Genomic DNA, 25,894 nt, shown 5'->3' on the forward strand with positions numbered 1-25,894 from the left:
GGGAGTTGTAGTTTTGCAACAGCTGGAGAGCTTCAGGTTGGCCACCCCTGCCCTACAGGGACCTACACTGGCCTAGGTGACCCGATCACAGACCCCCGTGACCAGGCACAATCAGGAACCTAACCCTGGAATTGATGCGCCCTAGTGAGCCCTCTCCTGCCTAGTCTCTATATGCATGTTTTGCTTAAAGAGGAGTATAAAGCTCATCATGGGAAACACAAGGGAGCTTGGGCTATCTGGCTGAGCGGGGCACACAGACAATGATACTGGCTGTGTCCCCTGGACAGCAAGGTAATATGTCCACGATCCTGGTGTGGCTTCAAATAGACATACTGGCAGTATAGAAGGAAGAGGACCACTGATAAATCGACCCCCCTCCTCCTACCAAAATTACCAGTGCATGGACCTGATGTAGTTATATGGGTTCAGAATATTGATGGTCAATCCTCAGGATAGGCCATCAATATCAGATCATTGAGGGGGTCTAACTCCTGACATCCATGTCGATCAGCCATTTGAAGGGGCCACAATGCTTGTGCAAGCATTGTTGCCTCTTCATTGTTTGCATCAGTCCATCTACCTGCAGGCTGTCTACTTATAGGCAGCCATGCAGGAAATTGTAGTTTCATTACATTCAAGTGAGCGCATACCTTATTCTCCATGTTATTATTATAGTTCAGCCTACGTTTGCACAACTTCAAACAGCGAGCACCCATTTGTCTTCTGGCCACAGCAGTTTTAGACCGTGTCATTTTCTCTTTTCTAAAACCAACAGTTGCACTTACATACAATTGATACTGATTTTAACTGGGCTACAAACTAACTAAGGTCATTTTGTGCAAGCCTAGGGGATGTGATATTGCATGATTTCAGCTCCTGAGAAAAATTCTGCTAATGCAGTTGGCAATTAGTCTATATTGTAGTAATGTGCAAATGCTGATAGAGACATATCAAAAGTTTTGATCAGTCGAGGTCTGAGTGATGAGACTCCCACTGATTGCTAGAACACGAAGAGAGAGAAGCGCTCGCATATCATGCTCTCTCTCCAACAGTGTGATTTGCAAATGCATCTCTCTCCTTGTTCTAGTGATCAGTGGGGGTCTTAGCACTTAGGTCCCCATCAGCCAAAATCTTTGATATGTATTGGTGGCATAGCAAAAGTTTTATGAAAACACTGACACTTTATAAGAAGGGTGTTGAGTTAAACATAGTATCCGACCTGCAGGCAGCATGTTATAGAGAAGGAGGAGCTGAACAGATTGATATATAGTTTTGTGGGAAAAGAAACGATGTATCAATTTAAACCTCTGCTCTTTCTATGTTTAGGAGTCCAGTGGGCGGTCCTACTTTATGCTCTTCTGTGTGACTGTGCAGACACTGATAGGAGTGGTCTGCTCCTCCTGCTCTATACCATGCAGCCTGCAGATGGCACACCACCCAATGTGACTAGTTTCTTTTTAATAAGGTGTGGCATTCCAAATAGGGTAGATTTTTATTTTATGTTTATTCCTAACAGGGATAGTATCACTTTTCTTTGTGGGTCATTTTTGGGTTTGTGTTTGTATGTGGTTGAGCTGCAACACAAAGCACAACCTATGGGCAGTGGAGCTGTTTCTAGAAGTAAACAACAGACCATTTTCCAATGTCATATAACCCCTTTCTTGTACAACCAAAACAACCAAACTGAGAAGTAAGGAATACAAACAAACATTTTCTGCCGATATTATTATAAAGAGGAAACAACGTAACAAAAAAATCTTTGAATTGTTGAGAAATACTAATAATGATCCATAATTATACTGCATGTCGGGAAGGTATGATGTGGCCAAACAGAACGTTATCCCGTAAACACAAATAAATATTACTCCAAAGCAGAACTCTGTTCGCATAAGGAAATGTGACACAAAGTTGTCAGCCAAGGTAGAAGCAATCTTTGTTATGGTAATAGAACAGTATACTTAACCAAAGATCTAAAACACTTTATTTTTATTTATTTTTTAAAGCCCCCATGTACATATCAGTCAGTACTTACCCTAAATTCCATCACATCCAAAAATGTCACATAATAACCAGTCAAGTATTTCACAATCTCAACTTTATCTTTGTGCACCGGTCCAAGATGTTGCTGGATTCAGGAAAGAAAACAGATATAAATTATTATTGCTTACAGACAATGTAACCACATTTTTCAATTAGGAAGCAATGCAATGTTATCTAGTGCTGTGATTGCTATTTCTATCATTATTCTGACCACTAATACAAAGGTATTCCTTACAGTGGACATGCTACCACTCCTGATACTGTATACTGCAAACTCTGACACTGTCCAATCAGTGCTGATAGTATCAGACTATGTAGTGACACACCGCTTTCACAAGTGGAATAGTAACACCCGATTGTCATTTTATTCATAAACCTCTAACAGGAATAACAGAGGGATAGGATAGCTTAATGTAGAGTTCTAAGAAAGAATGTCACACAAATGCTATTTCATGGGGTATACAAGGCAGCATTTATTAAGACAGGCATATCAGGAGAGGTGACAGGTCCTCTTGATGTCTATTGTACTGGTTACAAAGTACTGTATTTTTATCTGCATGAGATGAATCATTTTCCATGGTGACAACAGTCCATGCATATCTGCCAACAGGCCCATGAATCAGAAAATAGATTTTTTTTAAATTTGCATACCAACAGAGTTGTCATCAGAAGCATCTTGGCCCCATATAATCAAATAGTCAGGGCCCTCAAACTCCACACTATGTCCATTTTGTACCATATGGAGTGCATTTTATCGGCATCTGAATAAGGCTGGGGTAAGAAGGGTAATATGATTTTATGTAGCCCCTCACATGTATGCCACATATTTAGTGCGTCCATGAAGAAGGGGAACAAAATACTAATTTGGGTCTGTGGATGTGGATTTAAAAACATGTGGATTTAAAAAACACTACGGTGGGTACCAGGTTTGTATATCACTGCCTATTAATATGACCCATCAATTTTATATGTAAAACTTCAAAGCCCTCATGCAGCAATTGGAGGGTGGTGGGTGTGTGGAAGCCTGTAGGTTCGTTTGGGTCCCGGAAATCAGCACCATCTGTATTGTCCTGATGGTGGCACTGACTGTGGGGAACTGATTATTATTATTTTTTCTTTAAAGAGAACCTGTCACCATGAAAATGTAGCGCAATCTGCAGGGAACATGTTATAGAGCAGGAGGAGCTGAGTATACTTATATATAGTTTTATTAGAAAAGATTCTTCAAAGCTTGTAATTTATTCATTTCTCTCAAGTCTTTCTATGCTTAGGAGTCATGTAGGTGGTCTTTTCAGTGACTGACAGCTAACTGCATGCCTAAGCATACAGGAAAGGCTGTCAGTCCGTGAGTAGGACCACCTACATGACTCCTAAGCACAGAAAAAGCTGAGGTTTGAATATATAATTTACAAGTCTGGTTGAATCTTTTCCCATAAAACTATATATCCATCTGCTCAGCTCTTTCTGCTCTATGACATGCTGCATGCAGATAGAACTGCATTGCCATGGTTTCCTTTAAGAAAAGTCCTTCTAGAACTTAATAAGAGAATTCTGATGGTTTACCCTTGGGATTCATACAGCTCGGTCTTGTGTTTGTTTTCTTTCTCTTTCATGACTACTATGGCATGTTTTGGGCATTTATACAGTATGTGTGAAATTAAGATCAGAGCCCTCCATTATTAGTATGGTATATAACATTCATGTGAAGGTGGCTGAGCTTGGACTAAACTGCAGTACTAGAGAATAGACAATATCACTAGGTAATTACCGTGCTGCTGCGAACATCAATGTTTGGAAACTTCTTGCTGATGTATTTTATAGAAGATTCCATTGATTTATCTGTGAAAAATGGAGGTTTTGTCTTGGCATCTGAGCATGTCTGTAAAAGATACAAAACATTTATGTTCAATAAATAAAAACATATGGATATATATGGAGAGATGGTTAAAATCTTCACCAGCAGTGCAGTATAACATGACAAAATATATCAAATAATAGTTTCAAAGTTGAAATAGCCTTTTCTAGCCCAAGCAGCAGATTTGTTGTTTTATTACACTGATGGACTCAGGCCAGAACATATAATTAGGGGAGTCTCCATCCCCTTTCCTGAACTTTTAGGCTAGGTCTAGATGACGACATGTGTCAAGTGACAATAAGTTGACACATAGGGCACAACTACACTGCAACATTTGTCACACAACATTTTGTCGCACCAATGTCGCACGACAATTTTTATAATGGTAGTCTATGGTGTCGCACTGCGACATGCAACATGCTGGGGCTGCGACTTGACAGTCGCAGAAAAATCCATCTCGAATAGATTTTTTGCGACTGTCGCAGTCGCATGTCGCAGTGCGACACCATACTTAGCCCTATTACTTTTGGGATATAGGGCAGACTAATGTAAGTGTACCATTAGTAGACTAAACCAATCAATATTGGTAGGTATATAACCCAAAAATATCCCAACGCAGCGTTTCCCCAGTCAGTGATACAGAGACCGGTTTGTCAGGGGATTTTATATACTTAACTAGAGTCTCACGATATAGACTCTCACATTGGTGCTCATCAATCAGGACCAACTTGGAGACTTGAGCCAGGGTGCAGGCTTCTGGGACGTCAGGTGTCAGGATGTCAGGTGTCTCACAAAAAAAGTATTTTGTGGAAGAAGGCATATGGCACCCCTCAATCAGTATTTGGCGGAAACAGGTATATAGCACCCTTCAATCAGTATTTGGCGGAGACAGGTATAAAGCACCCCTCAATCAGTATTTGCCAGAAACAGGTATATCGCACCCTCAATCAGTATTTTATGGAAGCAGGTGTATTGCAGCCCTCAATCAGTATTTGGCAGAAACAGGTATATAGCACACCTCAATCAGTATTTGGCAGAAACAGGAATATAGAACCCCTTAATCAGTATTTTGTGAAAGTAGGTGTATCTCAGCCCTCAATCAGTATTTGGCGGAAGAAGGTATATAGCAATAGCACCCCTCAATTAGTATTTTGTGGAAGAAGGTATATGGCACCCCTCAATCAGAATTTGGCAGAAACAGGTATATAGCACCCCTCAATCAGTATTTGGCGGAAACAGGTATATAGCACCCCTCAATCAGTATTTGGCGGAAACAGGTATATGGCACTCCTCAATCAGGATTTTGTGGAAGCAGGTGTATCGCAGCCCTCAATCAGTATTTGGTGGAAGAAGGTATATAGCAATAGCACCCCTCAATCAGTATTTTGTGGATGAAGATATATGGCACCCCTCAATCAGTATTTTTTTGCGGAAACAGGTATATAGCACCCCTCAATCAGTATTTGGTGAAAACTGGTATATAGCACCCCTCAATCAGTATTTGGCGTAAACAGGTATATAGCACCCCTCAATCAGGATTTTGTGGAAGAAGGTATATCGCAGCCCTCAAGCAGTTTTTTGGGGGGCAACAGGTATATCACACCCATTGCAATTTCTGTGGTATCGCATCAGAACCACACACAACTGCTGCACAATGCAAATACACTATAATATAATTTCTATATTAGAAAGTATAAAATAAGTATATCACACCCCTCTATATCACATCTATCAATAGCACAACTATACCAGTCCTTAAAAGGACTTTTGTGGCCCTATTAGCTAGCGTTTGGTGTCCCTAACTGTCCCTGCTCCAAAATGCAATCTCTCCCTAAAACAAAAACACATAATGTAAAATGGGTGCCAGATTGGGTTTTGTTATAGGTTTGGAGGTGTGTCCATGTGCTGAAACGTCTCAGTTGGCTGTCCTGTCCCAACTGATGGATGTGTCATGGGTAAAAGTTCAGCGCTATGCAAAAAAATATGGCGTGTGCAAATATCGCCATGTGTTCCCATGTTCGGCGAATGCGTAAAGTTAGCCGCTAAACGACCGCCAGGCGAACCTCAAGGCAATCTCTAGTAGTGAACAAAACCACTAAGGGAGATGATCACAAAGACGGCTATCCCGAGACCCTCCTCACCCTTCCCCCATGGAAAGGAAGGGAGGGGGAGACAACGGGCAACAATAGCCAAATACCACCCAAGTGGTTGAGTAATATAGTGAATGACTGAACCTGGATGCGTTGTGGGAGATCACTACACTGCGGCACCCAGGCATGTGGGGACTGCAGCGTGATCATATCCCACAGATTTGTGCTGTTTCCCTAAGGAGGATGTTGTCCCACTTTGGTTCATCTTGGACTAGTGCTATGTAGGTGCAAGATCTTATAGACCTTTAATGCTGGATATCGCCAAACATGCAAATGGTACCCTTATACACTTGCAACGTCTGTCCTCTCGTGAGATTTGGGGTGCCATCTTGCATAATTCTCCTAGGAGCGTGCATCATGTCGGTCTCGCGTGCTGCAGGTGTAATGAGGTAATTACAGGTGCACTTGATTGATTATTTGATTTTATGGATATATATATTTTTTTTATTTATTTATTATTATTTTTCTATTCAGCTGACGAAGCTATTGGCGAAACACAATGGATGAGTGAGGGCTTCTCATACAGACTACCTTATGCTCTTTTTCCTACTAATCTATCTTATGTGGCTTGTATTGCTGGAAACTAGGGAAGTGTCACGGACGGTGTACAGGAAACAAGACAATGCAACATGCATATATGACTCACTGGATCCAAAGCTAAGGAACCAAAAGGGAGACCCCTGCACAAGAGCTGGCACTTTCCCTGGCTGCTCAGCCTATACAAAAATCCCAAAGGTGGATGGTTGCATATCCACGTACCTCGACTATATAACACCTGAACACCCTACAATAGTGAGGGGACACGACCACCGGCTCCCTACACCAGACACGGAGGGAGTCAGGGTCACCTGGGATCCAGCAAACAGAAAATAACAGATAAATGTACAGCACTTAACTTAGTAGCAGACTGGGAAATTGGATCAGCATGCACACACACTCCAGGAAGAAGTATAAGCTGTCCAGTAAAGCATTATGGGGAGGAATTTAAAGGGAAGCAATCAGTCCAACTACAACTACATGACAGCTGAGAGAGGCTAACGAGATGAGGAACTGAATACCACAACAAAGAAAACTCAAGGAGGAGGTTCTGAAAGGCCTCTGTCAGAGCTTCTCAGCTGTCTGGTTGTGACAGTACCCCTCCCTCTACGAGTGGACTCCGGACACTCAGAACCCACCTTCTCAGGATGGGACCTATGGAAAGCCCTGATGAGACGAGAGGCCTTAATGTCCGTCACTGGGACCCACATCCTCTCCTCAGGACCATAACCCTCCCAATGAACAAGGTACTGAAGAGAACCGCGGACAAGACGAGAATCCACAAACCTAGAGACCTGAAATTCAAGATTCCCATCAACCATAATCGGAGGAGGAGGCAAAGGCGAGGGTACAATGGGTTGAACATAAGGTTTCAATAAGGACTTATGAAAAACATTATGGATCTTCCAAGTCTGAGGAAGATCAAGACGGTAGGCAACAGGATTGATGACAGACAGGATTTTGTAAGGCCCAATAAACCTAGGACCCAACTTCCAGGAGGGAACCTTCAATTTGATATTCTTGGTAGACAACCACACCAGATCACCAACATTCAGGTCCGGACCAAGCACACGTCTCTTATCTGCCACACGCTTATATCTCTCACTCATGCTCTTTAGATTATCCTGAATCTTTTGCCAAATAGATGACAAAGACGAGGAGAATCTGTCCTCATCAGGTAAACCAGAAGAACCCTCTCCCGAGAAAGTCCCAAACTGCGGATGAAACCCATATGCACCAAAAAATGGTGACTTATCAGAGGACTCCTGACGACGGTTATTTAAAGCAAACTCAGCAAGGGACAAAAAAGAACACCAATCCTCTTGATTCTCCTTCACAAAACAGCGCAGATATGTCTCCAGATTCAGATTGACGCGCTCTGTCTGACCATTCGACTGCGGGTGGAAAGCAGAAGAGAATGACAACCGAACCCCCAAGCGAGAATAGAAAGCCTTCCAGAATCTGGAAACAAACTGCGTGCCCCTATCAGAGACTATGTCTGAAGGAATACCGTGCAATTTGACAATGTGATCAATAAATGCCTGCGCCAGCGTCTTAGCATTGGGCAAACCAGGAAAAGGGATGAAATGCACCATTTTGCTAAAACGGTCCACCACCACCAGAATCACAGTCTTCCCCGAGGAACGAGGCAGGTCCGTTATGAAGTCCATGGACAGATGTGTCCAAGGACGGGAAGGAATGGGTAAGGGAAGGAGAGGACCTGATGGCCGTGAATGAGGGACTTTGGCACGAGCGCAAGTCTCGCAGGCTGCCACAAAACCCTCAACCGACTTACGAAGCGCAGGCCACCAGAATCTCTGAGCGATGAGATCCAGTGTGGCTCTTGCCCCCGGGTGCCCAGCAAGGACCGTATCGTGGTGTTCCTTAAAAATCTTGTGTCTTAAAGCGAGAGGCACAAACAACCTCCCAGGAGGACAAAGATCAGGAGCCTCTGACTGGGCTGCCTGCACCTCTGCCTCCAATTCAGAAAAAAGAGCAGAGACCACCACACCTTCAGTCAAATTAGGACCCGGGTCTTCAAAATTCCCGCCTCCCGGAAAACAACGTGACAGGGCATCTGCCTTCACATTCTTAACTCCAGGGCGGAACGTGACAACAAAATTAAACCTAGAAAAGAACAAAGACCATCTGGCCTGTCTCGGGTTCAGACGCTTGGCTGACTCCAAGTAGGCCAGATTTTTATGGTCAGTAAATACGGTAATAGGGTGTCTGGCTCCCTCTAGCCAATGGCGCCATTCCTCAAAAGCCAACTTGATGGCCAACAATTCCCTATCTCCCACATCGTAATTTCTCTCTGCGGAGGAGAGTTTTTTCGAGAAAAAGGCACACAGTCGCCATTTGGCAGGAGAGGAACCCTGAGACAAAACCACACCACACCCACCTCAGAAGCATTAACCTCAACTATGAAGGGTAAAGAAATATCAGGTTGCACCAAGATGAGAGCGGAAGCAAAAATCTCCTTGATATTAGAAAAAGCCTTACGCGCCTCTACTGACCAAGAAGAAAAATCTACCCCCTTTCTAGTCATATCAGTGAGTGGTTTAACAATAGAGGAATAATTCAAAATAAACTTCCTGTAATAATTGGCAAAGCCCAAAAAATGCATCAGCACCTTCTGATTCTCAGGAAGCTCCCACTCAAGCACAGCGCGGACCTTCTCGGGGTCCATGCGAAAACCAGAAGCGGAGAGAAGAAACCCCAGAAATTGAATTTCTGGAACCGCAAACACACATTTTTCCAGTTTCGCATATAATTTATTCTCCCGCAGGATGAGCAAGACCTGACGTAAATGTTCCTTATGAGTTTTGAAATCAGGAGAAAAAATCAAAATGTCATCCAAATACACTAATACAAATTTTTCTATTAAATTATAAAAAATGCTGTTCACGAAATGCTGAAAAACGGCTGGGGCATTCATCAAACCAAAAGGCATAACCAAATTCTCAAAATGGCCCTCAGGGGTATTGAAGGCCGTCTTCCATTCGTCTCCTTCTCTGACCCTGACCAGGTTGTATGCCCCTCTTAGATCTAATTTGGAAAAGACTTTAGCCCCAACAACCTGGTTAAACAGGTCCGGGATCAGAGGAAGCGGATAAGGGTCACGAATAGTGATACTGTTCAGCTCCCTGAAATCCAGACAAGGTCTTAAAGAACCATCTTTTTTCTTAACAAAGAAAAAAACAGCGGCAACAGGTGACTTCGAGGGTCGTATGTGTCCTTTTCTCAGACTCTCAGAGATATAAGCACGCATAGCGATCCTCTCAGGTTGGGAAATATTGTATAAACGAGATTTAGGCAGCTTGGCGCCTGGGATGAGATTAATAGGGCAATCGTACTCCCTGTGCGGGGGCAAATCCTGAACTCCACTCTCAGAGAAGACATCCGAAAATTCAGAGAGAAAAGATGGCACAGTCTTAGTAGCAACCTCAGAAACAGATGTCGTGAGGCAATTCTCTCTGCAAAAGTCACTCCAACCATTTATTTGCCTCGCTTGCCAATCAATGGTGGGGTTATGTTTAGTGAGCCAGGGTAGCCCCAACACTAGAGGAGTAGGCAAACCGCTAAGGACGAAACATGACACATCCTCAACATGAGCATCACTCACAAATAAACGGATATTGTGAACTATGCCCTTTAATGATTTCTGAGAAAGTGGAGCAGAATCAATAGCAAAAACAGGAATATCCTTTCCCAAAGTGCGCACCTGGAAACCATGAGTTATCACAAATTGATTATCAATGAGATTGACAGCTGCTCCACTATCCACAAAAATCTCACAAAAAATGCTCTTCCTCTCTAGCACCATCCTAGCAGGCAGGACAAAAAACATGAACTACAAGCAAACGGAAAACCTTCAATTTCCGCCTCAACCCTGCCAATAGTAACAGATGGAACATTTTGTAAAGATTGTTTCCTGTTTGTTTCTTTATTACTCGCAGAAAACTGCCTGAATCTCCTAGAGGGATAAACATTTGCCAAATGATTTATACCTCCACAACAAAAACAAACCCTCCCATGTGAGCTGAATCTTCTATTGTCAGAAGCAATCAACCCCAGCTGCATGGGCTCCTGCTCAGAAGGGGCTGACAGCGACCGAGACCCCTGCGCACAGAATGAGACCGCTGCACTGTCCTGGGACTGAGTATGACAGGAAGGAGATATCTCTCCTCTCTCTCTAAGACGCCTGTCAATACGAACGGCCTGAGACATAGCAGAGTCCAAGGAAATAGGCCTCTCATGAAAAGCAAATGCATCTTTCAATCCCTCTGAAAGACCATAGCAAAATTGACTTCGGAGTGCAGCATCATTCCAACCAGTATCAGCTGCCCATCTCCGAAATTCTGAGCAGTATATCTCTGCGGATTGTTTACCCTGGCATAATAGACGTAGTCTAGACTCAGCCAGAGCAATACGATCCGGATCATCATATATCTGACCCAGGGCTAAAAAGAATTCATCCACTAAACAGAGAGGCCATGCCCCCTCCGGCAGCGAAAAGGCCCAAGACTGAGCGTTACCCCTGAGCAGCGATATAATGATCCCCACCCTTCGTTCCTCATCACCAGAGGAATGGGGAAGAAGGCGAAAATGGAGTTTGCAAGCCTCTCTAAAACACACAAAATTCTCACTACCCCCGGAGAACGTATCCGGGAGCGAGATCTTAGGCTCAGAACAAACTCCATGAACACAAGCTGAACCGGTCACTTGAAGCTGAGGAAAAGTCTTACGGAGATCAGCTACCTCCAATGAAAGACCCTGGAAGCGTTCAGCCAAAAGTGAAACCGGATCCATGCTTGAGACGGTTTTGGCGGCTTCTAATGTCACGGACGGTGTACAGGAAACAAGACAATGCAACATGCATATATGACTCACTGGATCCAAAGCTAAGGAACCAAAAGGGAGACCCCTGCACAAGAGCTGGCACTTTCCCTGGCTGCTCAGCCTATGCAAAAATCCCAAAGGTGGATGGTTGCATAGCCACGTACCTCGACTATATAACACCTGAATACCCTACAATAGTGAGGGGACACGACCACCGGCTCCCTACACCAGACACGGAGGGAGTCAGGGTCACCTGGGATCCAGCAGACAGAAAATAACAGATAAATGTACAGCACTTAACTTAGTAGCAGACTGGGAAATTGGATCAGCATGCACACACACTCCAGGAAGAAGTATAAGCCGCCCAGTAAAGCATTATGGGGAGGAATTTAAAGGGAAGCAATCAGTCCAACTACATGACAGCTGAGAGAGGCTAACGAGATGAGGAACTGAATACCACAACCCATCGACAGCCGTCCTCCGGATCCAGCCTCAGGGAACACCTAGACCGACAGGTATCCGACTACATTGAGTTAACGGCCGATGTGGATGCTCTGAGAAGCGATGAACCCCTGGACTACTGGGTGTACAGGCTTGCCATGTGGCAAGAGCTGGCATAATTTGCCATGGAACTGTTGGCTTGCCCCTCGTCCAGTGTCCTGTGCGAAAGGACGTTCAGCGCAGCAGGGGGGATCGTGACCAATAAGCGCACTCGCCTAGCTAACGACAGTGTGGACTACCTCACATTTCTTAAAATGAATGAGGCATGGATCTCGGAGGAATTCAACACATGTGACGAGTCGACCATGCTTGATTGAATTTCCTCATGACAAAGTTCTTTGCTGTCAGGTGAATGCCTATCAGGGCCGGCGCAACCATATAGGTTTCTCCTAGGGCGCCGGCCTGCTGGGGGCCTTCCTGGTGGGCTCCCCCTGACTGGGGCTGCAGCCCTGGGCGACAGGGCGAGCGGCTCTTGAGCTGCCCCCAGTGCCGTTACAGGGGGGCCAGGAGATGGAGGTCCTTCTTAAATATGGCAGAGCAGGCATCTGCTTACCCTTATGGCAGGTGCCTGCTCTGCCAGTAAATTACCGGAGGAGAGGAGGCGGGCAGCAAGGGAGGCTGTTCTAGCAGCTCGCCACTCCTCCTTCGTGCGCCCTCTGTGTTGCCGAAATATGACGTTATGCCGGCCCCGGCATACTAAACGGCACGCTGGAGGACTGAGGAGCTGCACCACACAGGACCTCAGGGAGGTGAGTGTTTAACTGAGTGAGTGTCTGCCTGTGTATTTATGTCAGTGAGTGAGTGTATATATGTCTGTCTTTCTGTCAGCAAATGTATGTGTGTCTGTCATTGAGTGTCTGTGTGTCAGTAAGTGAGTGTATGTGAGTGAGTGTGGATGTCTATCAGTCAGTAAGTGTCTGTGTGCTTGTCAGTGAGTATGTGTATGTTTTTCAGTGAGTATATGTGTGTGTTTGTCTGCCAGTGAGTGAGTGTCTGTCAGTGAGTTTCCGTGTGTGTGTGTGTTTCAGTGGGTAGGTGTATGTCTGTCAGTTAGTGTCTGTCAGTGAGTGTGTGTGTCTGTCTGTCAGTGAGTGTATGTGTGTCTGTCAGTGAGTATGTCTGTCAGTGAGTTTCTGTGTATGTCATTCAGTGAGTGTCTGAGTGTGTGTCTGTCTGTCTGTCAGTGAGTGTATGTATGTCTGTCAGTGAGTGTATGTGTGTCTGTCAGTGAGTGTATGTGTTTCTGTCAGTGAGTGTATGTATATGTCATTCAATGAGTGTCTGAGTGCGTGTCTGTCTGTCAGTGTGTGTGTGTGTCTGTCAGTGAGTGAGTGACATTGCACCAGCCCTGACGCCTATTTGCTAATTATTGGGGCCTGTACTGGCCGACAGTTATATTTTTATCCTGTGACCGCCTAATGTACCTCCAGCCACAGAATCCAAAGTTCTTTGCTGTCAGGTGAACGCCTAGAAATGCTATTATTGTGTAAAACTTAAATAAATAAGAAAAAGTATACATATTGGGTATTGCCACGTCCGTAACGATCTTCTCTATAAAACTGTCATGACCTAACCCCTCAGATGAACGCTGTAAAAAAAATAAAAAATAAACTGTTCCAAAACAGCCAACAGCCTTGTCCCATAAAGTGTAATAATGAATGATCAAAAAATCCTATGTACCCAAAAATGGTACCAATAAAAACCTCAACTCTTTCTGCAAAATATGAGCCCCTGCACAAGACGATTGGTAGAAAAATAAAAAACATATGGCGTTCAGAAAACCAATCCAGCAAAATCTGCCTTCCAAAAACCATACAGTGTTCCTTTCCTTCTGCGCCCTGCCGTGCGCCCTTACATCAGTTTACGACCACATGTGGGGTGTTTCTGTAAACCGCAGAATCAGAGTAATAAATATTGAGTTTTGTTTGGCTGTTAACCCTTAATGTGTTAAAGAAAAAAATGTAATAAAATAGAAAATCTGCTAAAAAAGTGAAATTTAGAAATTTCATCTCCATTTTCCTTTAATTCTTGTGGAACACCTAAAGGGTTAATAACGTTTGTAAAATTGTTTTTAAGTAACTTGAGGGGTGTAGTTTCTACAATGGGGTCATTTATGGGGGGTTTCCACTATGTAAGCCCCACAAAGTAACTTCAGACCTGAACTAGTCCTTAAAAAGTGAGTTTTGGAAATTTTCTTAAAAATTTTAAGAATTGCTTCTAAACTTCTAAGCCTTGTAACGACCTAAAAAAAGAAAATAACATTTCCAAAATGATGCCAACATAAAGTAGACATGTGGGGAATGTTATGTAATAAATATTTTATGAGGTATCACTTTCTGTTTTAGAAGCAGAGAAATTGAAATTTAGAAAATGGCAAATTTTTTAAATTTCTGGGTAAATTTGGGATTTTTTCATAAAAAAGGTGATATATATTGACTCAAATTTATGACTGTCATGAAGTACAATGTGTCACGAGAAAACAATCTCAGAATGGCGTGGATAAGTAAAAGTGTTCCAAAGCTATTACCACTTAAAATGGCGCATGTCAGATTTGTAAATTTTGACCTGGACACTGGGGCATCAATGACGTTTGGTCATGAAAGGGTTAAATAGGGTCTCTGTGTCAGGCCACAAGTGTTTATATTGTTCATTGCAAGGTCTCCATAATTTAAAGGGACATTTCACACCGGAGAGCTGATAAACGTCCCCACAAACTCAAGACAGGCTGGCATTTTGCTCAGGAGGAATACTCAGGCACATGCTACAACACCAGTTATGGGAGGGGGAACCTGTAGAGCTTTGTAAGATTGAAAGCTGTTGTGCTGCACCGCAGGCTAGCCTGTACCACACACCCATACAGTTATTCTTGTTTTTTTAGGGTAATAACAGGTAGGGTGTGGCAGTTTAGTTGTGTCCGCTAGTAGGTAAATTACCACGCTTTCTTTCTGCATCCATCAGGTTGCGCCGCGCTGTGCAGCACAAGGGTCTCACCCTTCAGGCTGGGTGTATGTAAATTTATTGTATGTTCCCAGCATTTGTGGTTGTGTTCATTACCACGTTTTAGTAAAATTCTGTTTTAGCAACAGCTGGTGGTGGAGTTGTTTTCCTCGTTCATGACTTCGCTCTTATCCTGGGGAGCCCACCCGTAACACGGCTTGCAGTACTGCAGTCCATTTTTGGATGTGTTTACATCTGATCCCCTGACTATATATGTCCAGCATTTTCACTTTATACTATGTGTTTACTTGTCTGCATTGAGTTTGTCCCTCACATGAATTTCTTTCCCTACTCTTGTATGGATTCTTCAAATTTTTAAACTTCCATATATGTATTTTTAATTGCATTCAATAAAGTAAATTAATTTTTATACTCTATGGCTGTTTCTGTTTTGGGTATTTGCACCTTTGCTTGTTGTAGTTTTATTAGTATTTATTTTTGAGTGTGCCCTTGTGATAGGTCTAGTTATTGTTAGGTTGTCTATCTGTATGTAGTACAATCAGTGTACTGTTCTGTGCGTCAGTTGTACAGAGGGTGGTGGACTAGGGACACACCTTGGTTCAGGGCTCACTGGAGGATTCACCTGTTACTCTGTGGGCCAGTCCAAGCCTGGTCCCTACCTATTTGCAAGATCTGCCCTAAATGACTAATGCCCTAACTTAGCTAAGTGCAGGGACCTAACCTAGAGGGTTAAAGAGAAGTAAGGCAGAAAGAGGTCAGAGCCAGACAGGCAAAACCAGGACCGGATCAGAATCCAAATACTAAAGTCAAATACACAGCAGCGTGAAACCAGAAGATATAAATAGCCCACCATCAGGAAGCATGTGACATCAGCACGAAGCCTGATTGGTCCATAGTGCTGCCGGACTCACAGGAGCACAAACAGGTAAGTACATGACACTTGACTTGAATTCCACACAAGTCCATTGTGGCCTTATCCCATCATTTATGTAAATTACTCCTTAGAATGGCAAAAATAAATTATTTCAATTACTGAACTTTTTGCATTATTTGACTAATCTGTACAGGGCTTTCTGAGAGGTGTGTCATCTATATTTTGTCAACAGTCCATACTTTAGGAACATGAAATGGTATGGCCGTTACATAGATGACCTCCTCCTCATAGGGCATCAGCATACTGACAATTTGTGTGATTTTGGTACCTAATGATATCAACTTGAGTTTCACTATGCAATATTATAATATCACTATCTTTTTTACTGTAGATGTATTTATGAAAATACAGGAAATCGACCAGTGGGAACCCCCTCCTACATGCATCTAGCTGTGACTCGTCTCATGTACAAAATTTGCCTATAAGGGAGTAGGTAAAAGGAGCATGCTCCACAAATGCATCCTATGAGAGAGAATGTATATATGGTTAAAAGATTGATTCAATGTGGATACTGATGTGATTTATTGCAATGAGTGTGTGTGATTGCTGACAGTAGAACCCCCTATGAATATTTGCAAGGAAATAGGAATCTAAATATGTATGCAACTAGTCCTTTTTCTATTCCCTTTTGTGCAGAATATCAAGACCAGAACCATAATTCATAATGCAAAGACGTGGTTTAAACAGAAATGGTTTAATAAATGTGACTGATCCCAATACAATGTACATTGATAGAGGAAGCACTATTTTTCTCCATCTGCATCAGAGCAGAAAGTTTTTCCTATTAAATAGGTTATAAACTGTAGTTCCACTTATGTGATTTACACATTGAAATGTACAATGTGCAACTTAGGGCACTGTAAGTAGATTGTGCTACTCGAAAACTGAAGATTTGAACATATTACTGGATCTCAGGCCAATGACCGACATTGGAAACATTATCTGGTGTGTCCTGTCATTCTTTTAAAAAACACAATAGTGATGTAAGGGGTATATGGTTGTAAACTTCAGGACAGTCTTAATGTATTTATTTTAGGAGACTTGAAACGCAATTGTTTGCAGTATTGCTATGTATTATTTATGGAGAACTGTGTGTTTTTTGTAGTTGTTTTTCTTTTCAGCTTATACTCTATGTTTAGAAATATCAATGATAGATATGTAATATAATCTATGCCCGAGTACCTAGTATTAATTATGCTGGGTTCCCATCACATTTTTCACCATCTGTTTAATGTACACAAAAAACGTATATATGTTAACAGATGCCACAAACAGATGCATGGGCGTCCGTTCACCATAGAGTTCCATTGTAAAAAAAAAAAGGTATACATATAGGATAGAAAAGCATAGTGTGCTACGCTATTTTATCCTTTTTTCCCAATGCATTTGTTAAAAGGATGGCAAAATCGTGATGTGAACCCACCCTTAGATGCATTGATGCAGCCAATTAGAGGGAGGACTGTTTTTCATATCTTCATGTTACTGTGGAAGTATTATTGCTAGCCTTTTCACTTAAAACACATAAGCAGGATGCTAGCTACCGGTGGATGTGCACTTTGACATTTTTAATGTGGATTTAAATAAATTTGGATTTTAATCTTCCTCTATAGCTGAATGGAAATCTTAGTTCCTATAATTCTACCCAAGAACCGGCCTAGTGTTCCTCTTTACTCTGCGCTGGGATTCATCTACTGATACTGGACTGGTAACCACATTCCTATTCACATAAATGTTGGTGAGCTGACTTATTGCTGTTCTACGTATCCTAATGTTCAAAGTCCTAAATTGGCTGAAAAGGCTGTCTGTGAACGCTCAATGGCTGACAACTATCTCTCAGTCAGATGTGTTAATCTAAATAAGACATGGTTTGCATTGCATGGAAACGTAATACAGCACCCGTAGACTGGGCCCATAACATACTTATGCTTGCTCCAGTGCTCCCCAGGCTACACAGGCAGTGAGTGGAGGGGTGCAACCTTCCTGGACAGAGCTAGAGTGACCTTGATGCTAGGCAAGCAGTGGGGTGCAAGGCACGAGAACATGGCCATTCTGTCTCAGAAGTATGACAGGTGCAATATAACTCAAACCATGTGCAGTTTAGTCTACAGCTATATGCGTGTTACCTTTGCTGTCTTTGTCCCTTTATTGTCATCAAACTTATGAAAAAATTCAATTGTCATGGGACGCCGACGAGGAACACGCTCTCCTCAGCGCCGTCGGCGTCCCGACCCTGTGCAGGAGTCTTCTAGGTGACGGACCGGCCGCGCACATCTCCTCAGCTCGGCCGTCGTCCTCAGTTGCCACGGCAACCAGGGGAGGTCTGAGCTCCGAGTTGAGCACTCGGTGCTCAGCTGTATTAACCAGCGTGGGTCATGTGGCGCTGGCCACGTCACATGACCCCAGCTAGTCAGTATTTAACAGGCAGCCTGCTGGCCACAGTTTGCCTGTTAATTAGATTCATTTGCGATTCTGTTACCTGGCATACTTACCTGTTCCTGTGTTCCCTGACGATCCTCTGCCCGCTCCTCCTGTACTTCGCTGCTCTCCTGGTATTCTGACTACCTGACGATTCTCTGCGGACTCCTGTGGTACTTTATTACTCTCCTGGTATTTGACCCCGGCTTCTCCAGACTATTTTCTGCTTACTTCATTTGTACTTCGTTGCTCTCTTGGTATTGACTCGGTCCGTTCATTATCTGTTATTTGTCTTGTCTGTCCTCCCAGCGCGTATTCTAAGCTAGGGACTGCCGTCCAGGTGTCCCCTGTCATCAGGACTTGCGAGGCAAGTAGGCAGGGCCAGGGGTGAGGGTGGAGCGCAGTGGTCACTATCCTGCCCCCTCTGTGTGTGTGTACGTGACCGTTACATCAATGCTTCTTTCCCTCAGAGGTTGGTTCTTAGCAAAGCTGCTTTTCTGGCAGCTTTTTATTCACAGGGATGGTGTCTCCCTCAGAAGTGTGGTGAGCACCAGAAGCAACATATCCTAAACCACATGCAGTAAAGTCTACAGCTGTATGCGTGCTGGACTTTGCTGTCTTTGTCCAAGAACTGTCCCTTTATGGTGCTCAACCTTCAGAAAAAATTCAATGCTTCTTTCCCTCAGAGGTTGGTTCTTAACAAAGTTTCTTTTCTGGCAGTTTTTCATTCACATAGATGGTGTCACCCTGGAGAAGAATCTTTTCTGGCCTACACAATAACACAGAATCTTGTCTGGCCTACACAATAACAGCAGTATACACAGTCAGGGAAAAGAGCGGCCATCCCACCACCGGGCAACTGTTACTAAGGACTGAAAAAAAATTCAATGCTTCCTTCCCTAAGAGGTTGGTTCTTAGCAAAGCTGATTTTCTGGCAGCTTTTTATTCACAGGGATGGTTTCTCCCTCAGAAGCGTGGTGCGCTCTAGAAGCAACATATCCCAAACCACATGCAGTAAAGTCTACAGCTGTATGCGTGCTGGACTTTGCTGTCTTTGTCCAAGAACTGTCCCTTTATGGTGCTTAACCTTCAGAAAAAAATGTAATACTTTTTTCCCTCAGAGGTTAGTTCTTAACAAAGTTGCTTTTCTGGCAGCTTTTCATCCACAGAGATGGTGTCACCCTGGAGAAGAATATTTTTCTCCTGCTTCAGCTTCTCTGGCTTACACAATAACAGCAGTATACACAGCCAGGGAAAAGAGGGGCTATTCCACCACCTGGCAATTGTTACCAAGGACTGCCAGTTAACAGTTTCCTTCCCATACTCTGCTTTCTGGAATACATAGTACATAGTAAAGTCACATTAACCATTTGTAGCACTGTACCTGCATAGTTAGTATCACAGTAAACATCCTAACAATTTTAAAAGTTAACCATATCATTAACCCTTTAGCAGTCAACTACATGATACTTTAACAGTGAACTACCGGGTCACTGCATATGAAACAAAGAAGCACAGGATCCCATCAAAAACATGCTCTTTCCAGGTTAGGGTGCAATGTCATGACATCAAGGAATCCCTCTTGTACCACAAACCAAGTAAAAAAAAATAATAATGATAATGGCATCCAACCGGATGTACAAAATTATAAGTGTTTTTTAGTCCTCCTTCTCAAGCAAGACCCCTTCATGGGTTAAAATGTTGCATTTATTGGTATGCTGGAGGAAAGAAAACCACTTGGGTTATTCTATTATCAGTTGAAAGCTGGTCTACTAGACAAAGTGTTCATTATATAGATATATGCTGTAGTCAGTGAAATCTGTGGGTATGTATTTACATTGTGCCATCCTGGCATCGTTTATAGTGACAACACCGGGGCTTCAACTGTCATTTAAACTGTCTACTAGAGGCATATCCACAGTTAGAAACCTATCTGCCTCTATGGCACAGCCATGAACCACTCATCTGTTTGACAGACAGAGAATTTGAAGGTTTTGTAAAATTTTGAGGACTACATGACAGGTACATAGCTCTGAATACATCAGTTCTACTAGGTAACAGACTAATATGCTGCCTCATGTCCCAGTTCAATATTCAGTTTTTTTTCCAGAGATGCTTAAAAGAGTATCTGCAGAACTGACATTTATACCTATCCCGTGAATAGGGGATAAATGTCGATTATGGAAATACCCCTTTGACTTAAAAAATAAATGTGCATTGTAATGGAAGAAAACCACAGAAATAAGATAATAATGCACTTATTAAAGCAGATGCAAGCACTATATATGGACTAAGTCCTCATTCTGATATGATAATGTCTGAGACACTTAGTCAATATATTTTGATCAAAACACATCTAAGCCCGCCTACCGAGCGTCAAGGTGGTCTCAGGTCAGGCGGGTCCTACGCTAAACCTACCTAAGCCGTTGGGCTTCTATGTTCAGGAGCGCAGACGCCGCACATATGGTGTGCTGCTCCTAGTAACCTCCATGTGCATCAAGCAACCAATGGGAGGAGGAGCAAGCACAGCCATATGTACCACCTAATTAAGGCGCTCATTGGATAGGGGAGGGGGGCAAAAGTGCAGAGGAATGCTACTCCCAAGATACTAGGTGCGCATTCACACTTGAAGGTGCCACTCCCTCAAGCAAACACTACTTAAACAAAAAAATCACAGAAAAAACTAAGATAAAAACATCCTGCACGATATGATACAAATTTGCGGATGTCCCTGGCCATATTATTGAAGAAAACCACAGAAATAAGATAATAATGCACTTATTAAAGCAGATGCAAGCACTATATATGGACTAAGTCCTCATTCTGATATGATAATGTCTGAGACACTTAGTCAATATATTTTGATCAAAACACATCTAAGCCCGCCTACCGAGCGTCAAGGTGGTCTCAGGTCAGGCGGGTCCTACGCTAAACCTACCTAAGCCGTTGGGCTTCTATGTTCAGGAGCGCAGACGCCGCACATATGGTGTGCTGCTCCTAGTAACCTCCATGTGCATCAAGCAACCAATGGGAGGAGGAGCAAGCACAGCCATATGTACCACCTAATTAAGGCGCTCATTGGATAGTGGAGGGGGGCAAAAGTGCAGAGGAATGCTACTCCCAAGATACTAGGTGCGCATTCACACTTGAAGGTGCCACTCCCTCAAGCAAACACTACTTAAACAAAAAAATCACAGAAAAAACTAAGATAAAAACATCCTGCACGATATGATACAAATTTGCGGATGTCCCTGGCCATATTATTGAAGAAAACCACAGAAATAAGATAATAATGCACTTATTAAAGCAGATGCAAGCACTATATATGGACTAAGTCCTCATTCTGATATGATAATGTCCATTGTAATGGAAGCATCATCTCATTATTTGATAATTCCTTGAGCCTTAAAGGGGTTGTCCGGGTTCAGAGCTGAACCCCGACATCCCTTCATTTTCACCCCTGCAGCCCCCCTGACAGGAGCATCGGAGTAGTTCATGCTCCGATGTTCTCTTTTGCCCTGCTTTAAATCGCGCAGGGCAAAGGCATTTTTTGGAGATACGGTGATGTACCAGGCTCTCCATGGGACTGCCAGGAACCCCGGTGACATCACTGGCACTGATGGGTGGGATTTAGCGCTGCCCTAGCCAGTAAAAGGGCTAGGGCAGCGCTAGAGCCCGCCCATCAGAGCCGGTGATGTCACCGAACACACTGCCGGGTGGAGGTATCCGCCCGGCAGTGTGTTATTGAAAACAAAAGAGCCCGTGCCCTGCGTGATCTAGCGCAGGGCAAGGGAGCGCATCGGAGCATGAGATGCTCCGATGCTATCCTCAGGGGGGCTGCCGGGGTGAAAATAAGGGTATGTCCGGTTTCAGCTCTGAACCCGGACAACCCCTTTAAGTATGACGGGGGGGGTTGTGAAGAAATAAAACAAATAGCTGTTTTCTTCCAAAAACAGTCCCACACCTGTCAATAGGTTGTGTGTGGCATTGCAGATAACCTATTTAATTTCAATGGAGCTGGGCTGCAGTATCAGACACAAACCAATGGCAGATGTGGAAACTTTTGGGGTCATTTATCAAACTGGAGTAAAGCAGAACTGGCTTAGTTGCCCATAGCAGCCAATTAGATTCCACCTTTCATTTTCCAAAGGAGCTGTCAAAAATTAAAGGTGGAATCTGATTGGTTGCTATGGGCAACTAAGCCAGGTCTACTTTACACCAGATTGATAAATGACCCCATTTGTTCCTGGAAAATAAAACTTTTAGTATTTCTGTGCAACCCTTTAAACCAGTTGTAGCATTTCCTGTAGCTTTCTAATGCAGGAAGGTTTCACTACAGTAAGCAGGATGTCAGATTGCACATGCTTGTTCCTCCCTGCTACACACAATGGGGGAGATTTATCAAAGCTGGTGCAAAGGAAAACTGGCTTAGTTGCCCCGAGCAACCAATTAGATTGATCCTTTCATTTTCCAACGGAGTTCTGAAAAATAAAAGGTGGTATATGATTGGTTGCCATGGGCAACTAAATCAGTCTTCCTTTGCACCAGTTTTGATTAATCTCCCCATTATACATTACACTATAAAAAGGAGCTGTTATAGTTGTAATCAATAACATTGTTGCTGGCGCTATGTATATTGATACACACTGGCACATCAGAGAGCAAGATGACTGACACTCTACAGTGCTAGGTCACTGATAAGAAGACAAGTAACTTTAAAGGGGTTCTTCGCCTATTCATACTGATAATCTATCCTTCTGATAGGTCATCAGTATCTGATCTGCAGGAGTCCGACACCCGGGACCCCCGCCGATCAGCAGTTTGAGAAGGCAACGGTGCTCACAGTAGCACTGCGGCCTTCTCGCTGCTTCCCGCAAGACAGTGACATCACGTCTCTGTCACATGGCCAGGGCGCAGCTCACCCCAATTCAATTCAATGGGGCTGAGCTGCACCCAGGCAACTGGCCTGTGGGAAGCAGCGTGAAGGCCACAGCGCTACTATGAGCGCCGCTACCTTATCAAACAGCTGATTGGCGGGGGTTTCAGGTGTTGGACCCCTGCCAATCAGATGCTGATGACCTATGCAAAGGATAGATTATCAGTAAGAAAAGCAGAGAACCATCCTGGATCCCGTGGAACAGTCCCATATTTCTGCAGTGGCCCCAATTTCAACAGTATTTGTGTCCTCAGGACACAGATGTAGTTACATACAATGCTGAAGCTGGGGGCCATCAGCTGCCTAGTCCATTATTCACTGGCCAGTGCTCTTCGCAGGCAGAGATAATGCAGTGACATTAGCATACCTGCTAAATAGAGCAAGCACAAACAGAGGAGTGTCATGCTCCATTCTCTGGGGGAATGGGGCAAGGTAAGTATTACTTTTTTTATATATACAGTGCCTTGCAAAAGTATTCACCCCCTTGACTTTTTTCGTATTTTGGTGCCTCACAGCCTGGAATTAAAATGGATTGTTTGAGGATTTGAACATTTAATTTACAGAACATGCCCACAACTTTAAAGATTTTTTATTTATTTATTTATTGTGAAGCAAACAACAAATAGGACAAAATAACAGAAAAAGTCAATGTGCAGAACTATTCCACCCTAAAGTCAATCCTTTGTAGAGCCACATTTTGCGGCAATCACAGCTCCAAGTTGCTTTGGATAAGTCTCTATGAGCTTCCCACATCTTACCACTGGGATTTTTGCCCATTCCTCCTTGCAAAACTGCTCCAGCTCCTTCAAGTTGGATGGTTTGCGCTTGTGAACAGCAATCTTTAAGCCTGACCACAGATTTTCTATTGGATTGAGATTTGGGCTTTGACTAGGCCATTCCAACACATTTACATGTTTCCCCTTAAACCACTAAAGTTTTGCTTTAGCCGTGTGTTTGGGGTCATTGTCCTGCTGGATGGTGAACCTCCGTCCTATCCTCAAATCACGCACAGAGTGGTGTAGGTTTTGCTCAAGAATATCCCTGTATTTAGCACCATCCATCTTTTCCTCATCTCTGACCAGTTTCCCAGTCCCGGCAGCTGAAAAAAATGCCCACAACATGATGCTGCCACCACCATGCCTCACTGGGAATTGTGTTCTGTGGGTGAAGTGATGTGTTGGGTTTGCGCCAGACATAGCGTTTGCTTTGATGGCCAAAAAGTCAAATTTTAGTCTCATCAGACCAGAGCACCTTCTTCCATACATTTTGGTTGTCTCCCACATGCCTTTTCGCAAACTCACAACGTTGAAGCCCCGGTGTTGTCACTATATGACAGTTGAATCCCCGGTGTTGTCGCTATAAATGTAATAAACCAAAATCCGAAAAACGTCAAGGGGGTGAATACTTTTGCAAGGCATTGTAACTATGGGAGTTTACTAAGGGGGCAACACTATTTTGAGGGAACAACAAGGGGGCATTCTTACTATGAGAGGGACATTAAGGGAACCTTTCTACTGTGTGGAGTGCACTAAGGAAGCATAACTACAATTAGGGGACACTAAAGGGTCATTGTGACGGGGCCCTAAGGAGGCATTCCTTCTGTGAGGAGTACCTAAGGAGGCATTCTTCCTGTCAGGGGGCACTAAGTGGGCATATCTCATGTGTGAGAGCACTAAGGGGGCAGCTTTTTTACAAACACCACAGCATGGGTGGACAGGTGGTGGTAATCATACTTAGCTGATCCCCACAGCTAGGTTCCAGCATCATCGCTCCCCACCGACTCTGCAGGTCCCTGGTCTCCCTGCGTCAACATCTGGTTTGACTCCAGATCACGTGACAGCTGCAGCCAATGACTTGCTGCAGCGTTAACATGTCACCCATGCAGCATGTGACCAGTGATGTGCTGCAGTCACATGATCCAGCATCAAACTGGATGTTGACACAGGGAGACCAGGGACCTGCAAAGCCAGTGGGGCAGTGATGAAGCTGGAACGATGCAGTGGGGATAAGTTAAGTACAAAGGTGAACAACCCCTTTAAGGGATATCATTACTCTAATTAGGCACAACAGAGGCATAATCACTGTGTCAATCACCATATCATTGTCAAATCATGTGGGGCATAAAGAGGCACTAATACTAAGTGGGGGCACAACAGAGACTAAGCAGGATTGGGTGTGCATTGAGAAAAATGCTGCTGCTCTGCCATGTTGGGCAGGCATGGGTGCTGCTCCACTCATCCACCTGCTGTGTTTTGGTGGTCCGGACCTGGCGGTCTCCCATAGCTTCCTTGTGGCGGTTCTGGCCACCAAAGTCCTTTTCTATCTCATCCCTGGCAGATCGCAGCCTACACTTGTTGGCTAGGCTTCTTACTTCTGCCCATAGGGGAGTGCTCCCCTCAGGCCAGCTCGTGTGCATCCTAATTTTCACCAACTAATGACTGCCAATCCTGGGGTTCTTTAGTCACTTTCCCCATTGGGGCGGGGGGGGGTGCCTAAGCAATAGATTTCCTAGCTTGCTAGTTCATTCAACGGTGTGCTGTACCTGTTTGTCTGCCTGTGTATTGACCTTTGCCTGATATCTGGATTCTGACCCTTTGCGGCCTGATTAACCTGTGCCTGACGTCCGCTTTGACTCTTCATTGCCTGCCCTGATCTCTGACTTTATTGTGTTGCTTGCACTCTGCCTGCCCTGACTTCGGTCTGTCTCTATGGTTACGCCTAAACCC

General features: G+C 43.8%; 1 protein-coding gene across 1 annotated transcript in view; it reads right to left on the bottom strand.

The window, feature by feature from the left end:
• Window positions 1–25,894, bottom strand: part of NCKAP1L (NCK associated protein 1 like) — a 344,253-nt gene that overhangs the window by 292,643 nt on the left and 25,716 nt on the right. The window contains exons 2-3 of the mRNA XM_044285109.1: window positions 3,809–3,919; window positions 2,033–2,125 (exon numbers count right to left, since the gene is read on the bottom strand). Coding sequence (XP_044141044.1) covers window positions 2,033–2,125; window positions 3,809–3,919 — 204 coding nt within the window. The remainder of the gene's footprint in view (window positions 1–2,032; window positions 2,126–3,808; window positions 3,920–25,894) is intronic.

Source organism: Bufo gargarizans, chromosome 3 (genome assembly GCF_014858855.1).
Source record: "Bufo gargarizans isolate SCDJY-AF-19 chromosome 3, ASM1485885v1, whole genome shotgun sequence".
Classification (NCBI taxonomy): Eukaryota; Metazoa; Chordata; class Amphibia; order Anura; family Bufonidae; genus Bufo; species Bufo gargarizans.